The sequence below is a fragment of the Cebus imitator genome, unplaced genomic scaffold (genome assembly GCF_001604975.1).
Source record: "Cebus imitator isolate Cc_AM_T3 unplaced genomic scaffold, Cebus_imitator-1.0 Scaffold427, whole genome shotgun sequence".
NCBI classification, from domain to species: domain Eukaryota; kingdom Metazoa; phylum Chordata; class Mammalia; order Primates; family Cebidae; genus Cebus; species Cebus imitator.
Window position 1 is genome coordinate 1,244,787 of NW_016107742.1, and position 15,286 is coordinate 1,260,072.

Here is a 15,286-nt window from a genome sequence, read left to right on the forward strand (position 1 = left end):
TCGTTCCTGTTGCCCAGGCTGGAGTGCAATGGCACGATCTTGGCTCACTGCAACCTCCACCTCCTGGGTTGATGTAGTTCTCCTGCCTCAGCCTCCTGAGAAGCTGGAATTACAGGCATGCACCACCATGCCCGGCTAATTTTTATATTTTTAGTAGAAATGGGGGTTTTGCCATGTTGGTCAAGCTGGTCTTGAAATCCTGACCTTGAGTGATCCTCCTGCCTCGGCCTCCCAAAGTGGTGGGATCACAGGCATGAACCACTGCACCCGGCCTAGTAGGGACTTCTTTTTTTTTTTTTTTTTAATCCTGGGACTCACTTGAATCAGCTGCCTTCTGGGTCGCCCAATAACCAAGTTGAACAAGATTCTCAAGTGCAGCATATCTTGCCTTCAAAATCCAGAGAGGCAAAAAAAATGCCGTGCCTCTTTCTTAGTGCCAGGAAGCGCAGGGTGCAACATCTTGTCCTGTACAGCAAGCTCTAGGACAGCGCTTTTGGAAAGAATATGGTGATTGAGGGAATCTGAGGAGATCTGTGTCCAATATGGCAAGAATAATATGCACAGTGGATCATGTGGAGAGAGTTCTTCGCTTTTTTATTCCTGCTGTCTGCTTTCAGGTAACAAAACTGATGAGTTCTAATTTTTACCACCCTGCCCTTTGTGTCCAAACCTGACAATGGCCCATCGTTATCTTAGTATAGTCAGTGATGATTTGACAAATAACTGTCAAGGCCTGGCTTTGCCTTATTTGAGGATTACCTGGCGCCATTTTACAGGTGAGAAAACTGAGATCATGGTCAAGAGACTTGACTTCAGTCACACAGTAAGAACATTAATCTGAACTTGCGGCTTCCGATCTGGAACTTGTAGGCTGTGGGGGTGGAGAGAGACACGCGGTCATGTCCTGCTTGCCATGAGCAAACGCTGTGCCAAGTGCTCTACTGGTGTGAACTCACATGCCATTACCGGCCCGTGAAGTGGGCGCTGTTATTATTCTCCCCACTTTATAGACAGGGAGTCCAAGACTCGGGGAGGTTAATGACTTGCCCAGGGTAACTCGGAAAGAGGTGGGGATTAGAACCAGGTGGTCTGGTGTCACATTTTGGGATGTCAATCACTAGCCAGTATAGCTGCCAAAGAGTTAGGGACACAGCCACCCACAGATGGGTGGGCACTGCTCACTGCTTTTCCATGGAATGAGTTCATGGTAAAGACACCTGAGGAGAAAGGAAAAGGAGCAGGACTTTCCAAAGCCTTGAACTACTGCTGGAGCAAAAGAGCTCTGTACGGAATTGCCCTGGGAAGACTAGTTTCAAGCTTTTTTTGGTTTGTTGTTTTCAGAGTTGGGGTTTTGCTGTGTTGTCCAGGCTAGACTTGAACTTCTTCTGAGTAGCTGGGGCTAGAGACACATACCACCACATCCAATTCAGTTTCAAGCTTTAAGAAACAAGAATGCGGCTGGCACAGTGGCTCACGCCTGTAATCCCAGCACTTTAGGAAGCTGAGGTGGGCAGATCACCTAAGGTCAGGAGTTCGAGAACAGCCTGATCAACATGGAGATACCCCGTCTCTACTAAAAATACAAAATTAGCTGGGCATGGTGGCACATGCCTGTAATTCTTGCTACTCGGGAGGTCGAGGCAGGAGAATCGCTTGAACCCAGGAGGCGGAGGTTGCGGTGAGCTGAGATTGCACCATTGCATTCCAGCCTGGGCAACAAGAGCGAAACTCCATCTCAGAAAAAAAGAAAAGAAAAGAAAAGAAAAGAAAAGAAACCAGAATCCAGGACGTTTTTCTAACCACCAGCCCCAATCCTACCCTTGCAGGAATGTATGTTTTACAGCCATTTAAACCCAAACATGGACTCATTTGCAGAGCCATAGTATCTTTTTGCAAGTGGTTTTCTTTCAGCAGAATGTGCTTTGCCAACATCATGAGCAATCATAGCACCCTCCCACAACACCACTGAAAGGAGCAGTGGGATATCTTAGATTTCACATAATGCCTTTTCTCTGAACAGTTGTAGGCATTTGCAGAGCCAAAGCATTACTTTATAGTTACTCTTCCTGTATCTATTTAGTCAACACGGATTCTATGCCTACAGTTCACCAAACATGCAAAAGTAAATAAAAACTCAGCTCCCTGTTTTGGAGTTCACATCTGAGGGAAAAGAAATAACCATCGCGTATTGACTTTTTATTTCTTTCCTTATTTTTTTGAGACAGGATCTCTCTGTGTCACCCAGGCTGGAGGACAGCGGCACAATCACAGCTCATTGCAGCCTTGAGCCCCCAGGCTCAATCGATCCTTCCACTTCAGCTTCCCAAGTAGCTGGGAGCACAGGTGCATGCCACCACACCCAGCTAATTTTATTTATTTATTTTATCAGGAACGCGTGCACTTTATTGAACACCAATGTAGAAAAGCGTGTGAGGACAAAGTGCTGATACAGGACTTGGCTCGGGGCAGGGCGAGGAATGGAAGCTGGAGTATGGGAAACAGGTCACGGGCAGAGCCCCTGGCCTGGATGATTCCTCTCGATCTCTTGATAGGCTTGCAGAATCAGTATTGGGATGATGATCAGCAGAATGGTCATGATGATGCCCATGATCAGGGCCCAGATGTTCAGGCATTTGGCGGTGGAGGCATCGGTCTGGGCCCTGGTCAGGTCACCAACTATCTTCCTGTCCTGAGACTTCACAGAGTAGGCAAACGCTATGAAGCCCAGGCAGCAGGAGTTCATGAAGAGGGTGCTGAGCAGGGACCAGATGACGTGGTTGGGCACAGAGGTCTCGCTGTGGATGTGGATCACGGTGGATGTCAGGGGAGCTGGGTTGTGGGGCGCCCCCAGCGCAGCCACCTCGTGCTCTTCCCTCAGCATCTCATAGTTGGGTGGACGGTCGGTGTTGGCGGGAGTGAAGAAGGATTGGACAGTATGGCTCGTGGTGTCCAGGGAAGACCAGCTGTGGTCAGGTTGCTGGGATGGTTCTCAGTGGGCCCTCCCTTTCCCCACTAGATTATTTTTTAATTTTATATTTTTGAGACAGAGTCTCACTCTGTCACCCAGGCTGGAGTGCAGTGGCATGATCTCAGCTCACTGCAATCTCTGCCTCCTGGGCTCAAGTGATTCTCCTGCCTCAGCCTCCCAAGTAGTTGGGATTACAGGTGCTCACTACCACGCCTGGCTGCTTTTTGTATTTTTAGTAGAGACGGGGTTTTGCCATGTTGGCCAAGCTGGTCTTGAACTCCTGACCTCAGGTGATCTGCCCACCTTGGCCTCCCAAAGTGCTGGGATTACAGGCATGAGCCACTGCACCTGACCTATTTTTAAATTTTTGTAGAGACGGGTCTCCCTATGTTGCCCAGGCTGGCCTTGAACTCCTGGGCTCAAGCGATCCTCCCTTCTCAGTGTTCCAAAGTGCTGCCATGAAAGGCAGGAGCCACCCTGCCCGGCTGCACGTTAACTTTTTAGTGCGTCTTCGAATTGGAAATTAGCAGGTAACAAGTGAAATAGAAGTGAGAGACTACGAACCTGAAATGGTCAGCCCTTGGCCCTGACTTCAACAGGGACTTTTTTTTTTTCTGTGGGTCTGACATGTGTATGGCTGGGTTTCTAAATCAGGCTTTATTATAGAATTAGTGCATGAATTTATAATGAGCCAGGTCTAGTAAAATCGGTCCTTGTTCTTATGAAGGTATGAAAAAAATTATTTCACAAAATGTTATATAGTATAATAAGATATCCCCCTTTTTTTGTTTTTTAGGAGAGATGGGGGTCTCACTATGTCGTCCAGGCCGGTCTCAAACTCCTGGGCACATGCAGCCTCCTGCCTCAGGCTCCCAAAGTGTTGGGATTCCAGGACTATAGTGGGCTCAAAGGTCAGCTGATTTACTCGAATAAACAACAAATCCATGGCAGAAGTGATAGGTTTCAAGTTTATTTTCTTCATTTGTTTCCACTCTGAGGTGGGAACCTTGTCTTATTTGCGTGGAATTCTCAGTGCCTGGTACAATGCCGGCAGGTAGGAGGGGCTGAATAACTATGTACTGTATTGACATTCTGAGGAAAATATAGCAAAGAAAGGAAGAAGAGGAAGGCGTAGAGGATAATCGCCCTTCCAGGGAGGGGCGGCTCCGTGTTGCCTCCTCCCCCAAGCTCCCGATGGGCCCCTCGCAGGCTGCCCTCCTGTGGGTCCACGAGCCTCCTCACGCACAGCCGCGGGTCAGCCTGTGTGTGTGGCAGATGATTCTTCACTCACACGCCTGTGTGTTTGCCACGGGCACCCGCGTGGATGAGGATGATGAGGAAGAAGGAGCCGTGGTTGACCCTTTCCTGTACAGGTGACTGTGAGGCTATGCAAGGAGAGTGGGGGTCGGGGTCTTTTCGAGTCTCTGCTCTGCCACCAGAAAGGCCCTGTGGCCTGTGGCAAATCCCAGAGGCCCTCAAAGCTTCAGTTTCCTCATATGTAAAATGGGAATAACCCAGACCAAGTCATTGTAGGTGGGAAATGCCCAGTGACTCAGTGCATTGCTTTGTCAACTGCAAAAGGCTGCTGCTGTCAGGCTGGAATTATTATCATTGTTATGTTTATATTATATTGTAGAGGAGTAACAAGAAGTGGAGGTCCATCCAGTCAGCTTATTCAAGAGAGTTGAGCCCTCCTCTCAGCCTCCTGAGTAGCTGAGATGACAGGTGCGCGCCACCATGCCCGGCTAATTTTGTATTTTGAGTAGAGACGGGGTTTTGCTATGTTGGGCAGGCTGGTCTTGAACTCCTGACCTCAAGTGATCCTCCCACCTTGGCCTCCCAAAGTGCTTGGATTACAGGTGTGAGCCACCGCCCCAGTCCGGTTGTCTTTTCCTATTTGAAAAGGGCCAAACAAGGAGAGCAGTGAGTCTGATTGTTAGCATTCAAACACCTGATTGCCATTCTCTCCAAAGACCGCTGTCTAAGCATTGCTTTCCAGGCAGTGGGGCAGTCACAGCACAGCCCGTCAAACGCTGGGGCTCTGCTCTGCATGGGCTGAACGCTTGTTGGCACAGCCCACTTCTGGAAACCGTGCTCACCACTTTGATACACACTATGATCACTGCCATAGAAGTGTTTTCACCTTTAAAATGGAATTAGTCCCTCTGTGCGTGGAAGCCTGGGCCCAAGCCAGCAGCTGTTTCTTTCTTTTCTTTTTTTTTGTTTTTTTTGAGATGGAGTCTCGCTCTGTCTCCAGGCTGGAGTGCAGTGGTGTGATCTCGGCTCACTACAAGCTCCGACTCCCTGGTTCAAGTGATTCTCCTGCCTCAGCCTCCCAAGTAGCTGGGATTACAGGCATAAGCCATCACACTCACCTAATTTTGTATTTTTAGTAGAGACGGGGTTTCACTATGTTGGCCAGGATGGTCTTGAACTCCTGACCTCGTGATCCATCCACCTCAGCCTCCCAAAGTGCTGGGATTACAGGTGTCAGCCACCACGCCTGGCATGGTTGTGGGATTCTATCAGCAAATGGATGTGCCAGCCATCAGAAGCGTGGGTATTTTCTTCCTTTCTTTTCTACCAGCCCCCAGAACACTGAAGGGAGCATTTAGCAAACTTCTTGTTCTTGCTGACTAGGGCTGAGGGTCAGACCTCAGATCTCCCCTCTGGGTTTATCTGTCTCTTCAACCTTGCATGCTGCTGGGCCCTGAAAGGCCTCCCAAATGTCATCCTCTCCTCAAGGACCTTACATCCTGGAGAGGAGGGGAGGAAACTCAAGAGAGTGCGGTCTGGGGGCATCTGGGCTGGGCCTTAAAAACTAAGTAGGATCCTGATAAGAAGTCATGGGTGGAAAGGGTGTCCTGAGCATGGGGAAGGGCTTGGGCAAGGATGTGGGGGCAGGGTGGGTGGTCACTTGGAGCTGTGGCAGGAGCACGCTGGGTCAGATCAGCTTGCCCTCCCCACTTCTCTCCTTCTTCTCTCTCCTGCTGTGGGTGCTTTGCTGCCAGAAATTTCCTGAGCCTGAATTTGCTGTTAGACTGAATGGCAACGGACCGGCTGGGGCAGTGGTGACAGGAGGGCAGGGGGAGGCGTCCCGCAGCAGCTGTAGCCCTGTGTCAAGGGGCCGCATGTCTAGATGGTGCTGGGTCAGAGCTGGCAGTGCCTGGAGGGGGTGGAGAGGGATGGTGAAGAGAACGAGACAGCCTGAGAGTCTGGAGAGACTGGCAGAGAAAGTGCTTGGCAACTTGAGAGCCACGTTCCAGGACTGCTTGGAGGTCATCGGGGAGGGATACTGCTTGGTATCCTGGTGGTCTCAAGGATAGCAAGAGATACCCTAGAGAGCCCAAGGAGGCTCTAGATGTTCTGAGGGACCCACGAAGCTAAAGGCATCAAAGGAACTAGAGGATGTGACGGTCGGGGAAGAAAGATGTTAGAGGGAATTGAGGATCTCACAGACCCTGAGTGCTGGAACTGGAGGGCTGGAGGGGATGGGAGATTTAAGGGTTTCCCTCCTCCCTCCTCGATCATGGCTGAGTGTAGACTTGATGGCTGAGGTGTAGTCATGGCAGTCAGGCCTTCAGATTTCCTAGTGCAGCTCCAGGGACTGAGGTCCTTACACGTGGTCCCAGCATCATCTCGGACCACCTCAGGGACGAGGCAGCTGGTCCAGCTGATGCTCTGGCTCAGGCATCATGTGTCCCGAGGTACGTGGCAGACTTTCCATTTGACAGACGACTTAACTGAGGATTGGAGAAGTTAATTACCGATAACTTTCTTAGAGAAAATTAAACTTAACTAGTTTTAGTTAAGTATGTTGAACCAAGATTCGGTTTAGGTCTGGCTCTCAGGTAGTATTTTTTTCCTTTCTGTACTCTGCCCCTAGTTGGCTTGTTGTCATTAATACATCGAGTGTCTATTGGAAACCTAGAATGTGCTGGAATTTGTTATGGCTTCAAGCGATGCAAAGATAAAGAGGCATGAGGATAAGAAAGATATATAGGCAAACAAATCCAGGTAATTCAGAGTTTAACTTTGAAGCAAGGATTTGGGGGAAGAGGTATAAGAAGGAGCGATCCATTCTGCCTAGGATGAGATTGCATGGGGGAGAGAAGTCAGGAAGGGCTTCAGTGAGGAGGTGGCAGTTGAAAGAGCTGATTTAAAAGGGGAGTAGGTGATCCTCAAGATAAATGGGAAGGGAGAGGTGGAGGAGAGTGGAGGATGCTGAGTCACAGGAGCAGTGAATGAGGGAATGCAGGCTTAGAGCTGCAAAGCCCTTTAGAGGATGGTATGGGTGCGAAGGGGCAGGAGGCTTAAGAGAGGAAGCCTGGAGGTAGGCCTGCCTGCAAGCTTCGTGCTTACCTCATTGGCACTAGGGAGCCATTGAAGGATTTTCAGCAGGAAAGCGTTGAGATCCAAGTTTCATCATCCTCATTCCTTCATTTACAGTGCTCTTGTAGCATTTGGTGCTTACACAGCTCTGTGAGGATTTGCAATTATACATGTCTTCTCTCCTGGTAGACAGCATGCCCTTCAGGGCAGTGGCTTGTTCTTGCCCATCTTTGTGACTTCTTCACCCACTGCAGGACCTACTATGAGTGGGTATTCAGCACATCACTATTCGCTAAACACATTTTGGTGCTGGGGCCATACAGACAATGTCCTGCCCATACGGACTAATGCCCACCCATCTCCAAAGCCCTCTTGGTCCAGAGTGGTGCACCATGTAGGCAGCATGATACAGTGGAGAATATATGTACAGATGTGACTTTGTGGGACTTTAAGCAAGTTGTTTGACTTCTGTAAGGCTCAGTTTCCTCATCTGGAAAATGTCAGCAATAGTATGAGCTTACCAGATTGTTTTTTGTGTTAAAGCATATGTCAAGGTTAGTCGCAGTGGCTCATGCCTGTAATCCCAGCACTTTGGGAGGCCAAGGCAGGCAGATCACCTGAGGTCAGGAGTTCGAGATCAACCTGGCCAACATGGTGGAACCCCATCTTTACTAAAAATACAAAAATTAGCTGGGTGTGGTGGTGTGCACCTGTAATCCCAGATACTTGGGAGGCTGAGGCAGGAGAACCTCTTGAATCTGGGAGATGGAGGTTGCAGTGAGCCGAAATTGCACCACAGCACTCCAGCCCGGGCCACAGAACGAGACTCCATCTCAATTAAAAAAAAAAAAAAAAAAAGGACATGTATGTCAAGTGTAGACATGTAGTAGGTGCTCAATATATTTTAGGTATAAGAGAAATAATAAGTACCACCATGCTGGTCATTTCCCCATTGTTTCTTGGCTCTAAACCCTCCCTTCTCTACTCTGCTGTGTGAGGCTGGGGCTGAAACTCTGCCAACCACATTTCCCAGACTCCTTTGCCAGCTGTCTGTCTGTTAGGTTCTGCCAGTAGTAGGTGCTGCAGGGAGACAGGGGAGGACTCATTTCTGTTTGTTTCCTTTCAGTTTTGCTGGGGTACCAGCTGGGCAGCATCACCTCCGAGGAGGAGGGGTCCCAGCTCTATAGGGTCCCTTTCTTGCATTTCTAGATCATCACAACCTCAACCTCACCTCTTTGTTCCCCTAGCCTAGGGGAGTTAGCATCTTCCTGCAGTTATCTCTGTGTTACTTCGTGTTCTCTTTTTTGCTTCTTGACCCTTTCACACCAGAAGAGTCAATCCCTTATATTCAATACTGTCTACGGAAATACCTAGGATGGTTTCTGTTTTCCTGTGAGGACCCCTAACACTCACACCATAGCTGTGTATGGTAGTAGGTAGTAAGAGCCCTGTGGGTGGTATAGAGATCAGAAAGGGCATCACGGGGAAGCCACAGAGACCAAGGATTCAGAGGAGGGGATAGGGACAGATGTGGAGGCAAGCCTCAGAAGATGCAAGTCTCAGGCTTGATGGGTGGCACAGTACAAGCTGGCAGATAGGAAAGAGTCTAGACTGGTTGAAACATGAGGTTTGTATTAGGCTGGGACATGTCATGATGCTGGAAAGGCAGGTTGCAGCTAGAAGTAGAAGGCTTAGATGCCACAGCCTAGGGACAGGGAAGATGCAATTTAGAACTATAGACAGAGACTGAAGGCCAAAAGAGAAAAATGCAGCTGGATTCCCAGTTCTCCAGGCAGAGTGGGGTGGTGGACGTGGGCTGGACCTCCAGGAACTGGCTATGTGATCTTAGGCGAGTCATTTTGCTTCTCAGATCATGCCACCCTCTCTAAAGTAGATTCAAAAAAATCTAATTTGGAAATAGAAAGCTCTTTGCCAGTACAAAAAGTTACTGATGTTAAATGTTATTCTGACTGCATTCCAGTCTGGGTGATAGAGACCCGGTCTCTATTTAAGAAGACAAAACAGAACAAAAACTATTCTGAGTAGGTGGGGAGGAGTGGCTCTGGGGGAGGGGTTTTAGGAGGAGTGTTGTATTTCCAGGCTGGGAAAGGGAGGCGAGTGGGAGCCCAGTGAGGAAGAATTTGGGGAAGCCCTCAAGGGGTGTGATGGTCCACACGCAGACTGGGAAGAAAGGTGGGCAGAGAATGAGGGAAGGAATGGAAGAGGGAGACACGTCTGGGTGATGGGTGTGGACTGTGTGAGAAATGAAAGGCTGTGGGAACCTAGACTTGAGACTTTGAGCCTCTATAGGCAGAGGCTGACCCCACAGGGTTGGGAGGGGAAGGTGCCCTCACTTTTGGAGGCCCCAAAGATCCTGCAAGTAGAGGCCAGGTGCGGTGGCTCACCCCTGTAATCCCAGCACTTTGGGAGGTCGAGGTGGGTGGATCACCTGAGGTCAGGAGTTTGAGACCATCCTGGCCAACGTAGTAAAATCTCATCTCTACTAAGAAAAAATAATAATAATAATAATTAGCTGGGCGTGGTGGCAGGCACCTGTTCTCCCAGCTAGTTGGGAGGCTGAGGCAGGAGAATCGCTTGAACCCGGGAGGCAGACATTGCAGTGAACCTAGATCACACCATTGCACTCCGGCCTGGGCAACAAGAGCAAAACTCCATCTCAAATAATAATAATAATAATAATAATAATAATAAAACACCCTGCAAGCAGAGAGCTACTGGCCTCCTTTGGGGTAAGCCTAGGGTTGCTGGGAATCTCTGAGAGGTATCTGCTTTTCTTTACTTCTGCCTGTTTTATGTCTCCTGGGATGAAAGACACCATAGGGCTACAAAAACATGTTGCCAATCCCGAATTCAAGAAAATGGACTTGGAGAGAGATCCAAGATGGCCGTTTAGCAGCAGTTCAGGATTGCAGCTCCCAGTGAAGGTGCAGGGAGTGAGTGGACACCAGACTTCCAGATGAAGTTTTGTTGCCCACGGACCAGAAGATTCCCACCGGAGGAGCCCCACGGGTCGCCAGCGCGACTCTTTTGGCCGGCGTGGCTGTCCCGGCATGGCGATTCTCAGTGCGGAGTGTGCGGGACTGGGTGCCCTTTTGGTTGGCGTTTGGAGCATCGGGAAGGCAAAGTTGCCCATTCAGCTGATTGAAAGGGGGACTGAAGCGGGGACCCAGATTGGGAGATTCCCGGGCAGAAAAGCACCACGAATCTCAGCGCCGCTGTTTCAGCGGGCGCGGTGGCCACACGGGAGATTGCATAGATCCTGGTGCCTTTTCGGCAGGCGACTGGGGCACCTGGGAGAGAATCGACCATTCAATTAGAAAAAGAAAAAAAGGGGGCTCGGAGGCGGGGAGGCAGGTGATTGGGCTTGGCTGGTCCCACCCCCACAAAAAAGCAGCAGTTGGAAACGCTGACGGTTGAGAGTTTCACAGCAAGCACAGCTGAACCTGGGAAGGTCCAGCTGTGTGGGGGAGGGGTGTCCGCCGAAATAAAACAAAAAAACAGAAATAACATCATCACCAACAAGCTGGACATCCACTCAGAGACCCAATCTGAAATTCAGCAATTACGAAGATGACAGGTGGATAAATCCACAAAGATGGGAAGAAACCAGCGCAAAAAGGCTGTAAACATCTAAAGTCAGAATGCCTCTCCTCCTTCAGGGGATCGCAGCTCCTCATCAGCAAGGGAACAAGGCCTGATGGAGAATGAGTGTGATGAATTGTCAGAATCAGGCTTCAGAAGGTGGATAATAAGAAACTTATGTGAGCTAAAAGAACATGTTCTAACCCAATGCAAAGAAACTAAGAACCTTGATAAAAGGTTTGACGAAATGCTAACGAGAATAGACAATTTAGAGAGGAATATAAGTGAATTAATGGAGCTGAAAAACACAATACGAGAACTTTGCAAAGTATGCACGAGTTTTAACAGTCAAATTGACCAAGTAGAAGAAAGGATATCAGAGGTTGAAGACCAACTCGATGAAATAAAACGAGAAGACAAGATTAGAGAAAAAAGGGTAAAAAGGAACGAGCAAAGTGTCCAAGAAATATGGGACTATGTGAAAAGACCTAATCTATGTTTGATAGGTGTACCTGAATGTGACAAAGAGAATGAATCCAAGCTGGAAAATATTCTTCAGGATATTATTCAGGAAAACTTTCCCAACCTAGCAAGGCAGGACAATATTCAACTCCAGGTAATACAGAGAACACCACAAAGATATTCCTCAAGAAGAGCAACCCCAAGGCACATAATCGTCAGATTTATCAGGGTTGAAATGAAGGAGAAAGTGCTAAGGGCAGCCAGAGAGAAAGGTCAGGTTACCCACAAAGGGAAGCCTGTCAGACTCACAGCAGATCTCTCTGCAGAAACCCTACAAGCCAGAAGAGAGTGGGGGCCAATATTCAACATCCTTAAAGAAAAGAACTTTCAACCCAGAATTTCATATCTAGCCAAACTAAGCTTCATAAGTGAAGGAAAAATAAAATCTTTTGTGAGTAAGCAAGTACTCAGAGGTTTCATCACCACCAGCCCTGCTTTACAAGAGCTTCTGAAAGAAGTACTACACATAGAAAGGAACAACCAGTATCAGCCATTCCAAAAATATACCAAAAGGTAAAGAGCATCAACATAATGAAAAATCTACATTAACTAATGGGCAAAACAGCCAGCAAGCATTAAATGGTAGTATTAAACTCACATATGTTAATATTAATCCCAAATTTAAATCGACTAAATGCCCCAATCAAAAGACACAGACAGGCAAATTGGATAAAAAGCTAAAACCCATCAGTATGATGCGTCCAGACCCATCTCACATGCAAGGATACACAAAGACTCAAAACAAAGGGATGGAGGAAGATTTACCAACCAAATGGAGAGAAAAAATAAAAAGCAGGAGTTGCAATTTTTGCCTCTGATAAAATAGACTTTAAAGCAACAAAGATCAAAAGAGGCAAAGAAGGACATTACATAATGGTAAAAGGATCAATGCAACAAGAGGAGCTAACGATCCTAAATATATATGCACCCAATACAGGAGCACCCAGATACATAAGGCAAAGTTCTCAATGACTTATAAAGAGACTTAGACTCCCACACAATAATAGTGGGAGACTTTAATATCACATTGTCAATATTAGACAGATCAAAGAGATAGAAAATTAACAAGGATACCCAGGACTTGAACTCAGACCTGGAACAAGTAAACTTAATAAATATTTACAGGACTCTCCACCCCAAATCCACAAAACATACATTCTTCTCAGTGCCACATCACACCTACTCTAAAAGTGACTACATAATTGGGAGTAAATCACTCCTCAGTAATTGCATAGCATTTCACAGGTTCACATGAAATATTGGTTGGCTGCTTGTTTGTTATTTTCCTCCCTTATTCCTTCCTGTCTCCATTATTAAGCACAATTATTGGCATAAAAGAGGTTTTTAATATTCATTTTTAGACTGCATTCTAGCCTGGGCAATAAAGCAAGACTCCTGTTCTCTCTCCCTCTTTCTCTTCCTCTTTCTTTCTCTCTTTCATTTGTTTTTTTTTCTTTCTCTCTTTCTTTCTTTCTTTTTCTTTCTAAAAAAAAAAAGAAAAAGAAAATGGACTTTGCCCCAGCCTAAAACATGGAGGAAAAAAGTGAAAAGTGTTCTTGGAGAGTATGTGTGAGACAGAACCCGAAATACACAGCCAGAGAGCGAGGAGGTGGAGCCGGGGGGCTGGAAGGCTCTGCTCACTCATCCTGAGCCCAGACCTCTGGGCAGGAAGCCTTGTTCTTCTAAAAGCAAACTGCTTGTTTTTCACTGTATGAATAATGTATGTTCTTTAAAAAAACACAAAGAGAAAATACAGATAGGCAAAAAGAAGATATAAATCATCCACAACTCATCACCCAGATGCATATTTATGCTTCCAGATATTTTTTTCTGAATCTGCACATGTAAATGTAAAAAATGGCATCATTTATATTATTTGTAAACTGCGCTTTTCACTCCGCAGTCCATCATGGCCATCTTTCCGTGTCACTAAATGTGCTTCTGCGGTATCTTTGTAAATGATATCACAACCAGATAACAACGACAATAATTTGTATAGTGCTTTAGAGCTTACAAAGCACTGGGCATCATTATCTGTTTTTTTGTTGTTGTTGTTTTGAGATGGAGTCTCACTCTGTGACTCAGGCTGGAGTGCAGTGACACGATCTCAGCTCACTGCAACCTCCACCTCCTGGGTTCAAGCAATTCTCTGCCTCAGCCTCTCGAGTAGCTGGGATTACAGGTGGCTGCTGCCATGCCCAGCTAATTTTTGTATTTCTAGTAGAGGTGGGGTTTCACCATCTTGGCCAGGCTGGTCTTGAACTCCTGACCTTGTGATCCACCTGCCTCGGCCTCCCAAAGTGCTGAGATTACACGTGTGAGCCACTGTGCCCGGCCTGGGCATTCATTATCTTATTTCAGCTCTTGGCCTTCCAGCATGAAGGTCTTTCCCCTAGGAAATTCCGCTTCCAAAAGAGGCACCCCTGCCTCCTTCACACCTGTGCCTCCTGCTCCCTGGAACTCGCCACCCTCTAGGGAGGGATGCTGGCCAGGCCCCTTCTCCCTCTCCACTTCTTATCTGACCCCGCTGTCAACTTCTGTCCTTTTTGTCTCATTTCCTTGAGACTCCTTCTTCACAGTCTCAGAATTTCCTCTCGGCTGCTACCGTTGTCTTCTCTGCTTCATCTGTCCTCCCCTGTCTCTTCCTGCATGTCTGCCTGCCCCCCTCCTCCTGTCCAGTTCTGCTGAAGATATAGCGTGACACACTTGGGGGCTGGGAGCCAGAGCGGGCCCTCAGGATGGGACCTGTCTCATCTCCGGAAATGACTGAGCAGAAAGTCCCTCTGTTGTTCACAAGTGGGGAGGGTTAGGGGCCAGACCCACAGACATCAAAGGGGCAGGGCTGGGTAAAAAGTCCCGGGGTGTCCTCAGAGCATCCACAGATGTGTGCAGGGAGGTTCCTGAGTTCCCGTCTCCCTACCGCTGTCTCTCTCTTCCAGACCCTGCTCTGCTTCTTTCTCTCCTCATGGCCTACCTGGCATCCCATCCTTTCTTGTCCTACCTCCGCCACATAGAGGTCTTGGTTCCTGACAGCTGCCTCCCTCTGTGCGGAAGGAGAGGGTGGGGAGAGAGGCAAGAAGGCGTGCCCTCTGTCCCTGACTGGCCTCACTTTTTGGTCCTGGACCTTCAGTCCTGCGTTCACTCTGTGAGCCCCTCCCTATGCTCCTCTCTCCTCCCTCCTCTTTCGTGGTGGGAGTGATGAAGTTGGGGGGAGGCTGGACCTCTGCCTGCAACTCTGGGCCTGCTAAGTCGGGGAGGTCAAACCGTTCAGAGGCGCTGTTTTCCCAGGGCTGGATGAGAAGCATATTTCACAGAGCTGAATGAGGAGCAAATCAAAGCTGGGGCTGGACAAGCCAGGCAATTAGGCAAGATCCTGGGCAGGCGGCTGGATCTCCTGGCTTTGGAGAAGGGCAAATATTTCAGAGTTAGGGAAATCCAGATATCCATGCCCAGTGGTCACTCCACACCTCACCACATCCACTCTGAACACTTGCCCCATGGCCCATCAGGCCACCTTTCAACAGCAAGGACATCAGAACTCTGAGTCATGTGGCTCCTTTAAAAAGCCTTGCTTCAGCCAGGCATCAGCTGCAGCTGAAGATTTGATTTTTGGTGCCTAACTCACCAGGTATCCTTCCCATCTGACTGCATCCGGGGCTCTCCAAGCACCCTCCACTCCACCTGTGTACGAGGGACCCACCTGTGTACGAGGGGCCCACCTGTGTACCAGGGGCCCACCTGTGTACCAGGGACCCACCTGTGTACGAGGGGCCCACCTGTGTACCAGGGGCCCACCTGTGTACGAGGGACCCCCCTGTGTACGAGGGACCCACCTGTGTACCAGGGACCCACCTGTGTACG

At 48.4% G+C, this 15,286-nt stretch overlaps 1 protein-coding gene across 1 annotated transcript; it reads right to left on the reverse strand.

Annotated features, from left to right (window-relative positions):
• Positions 1-2,503: 2,503 nt before the first annotated feature.
• LOC108290196 lies at positions 2,504-14,924 on the reverse strand. Its single transcript, XM_017509934.2, has 6 exons — positions 14,898-14,924; positions 14,427-14,468; positions 10,315-10,458; positions 6,026-6,134; positions 4,260-4,353; positions 2,504-2,963 (listed from the first exon to the last, which is right to left on the reverse strand). Exons 1-6 carry the CDS (start codon positions 14,922-14,924, stop codon positions 2,504-2,506), a joined length of 876 nt encoding a protein of 291 aa, XP_017365423.1.
• Between the last annotated feature and the right edge of the window lie 362 nt (positions 14,925-15,286).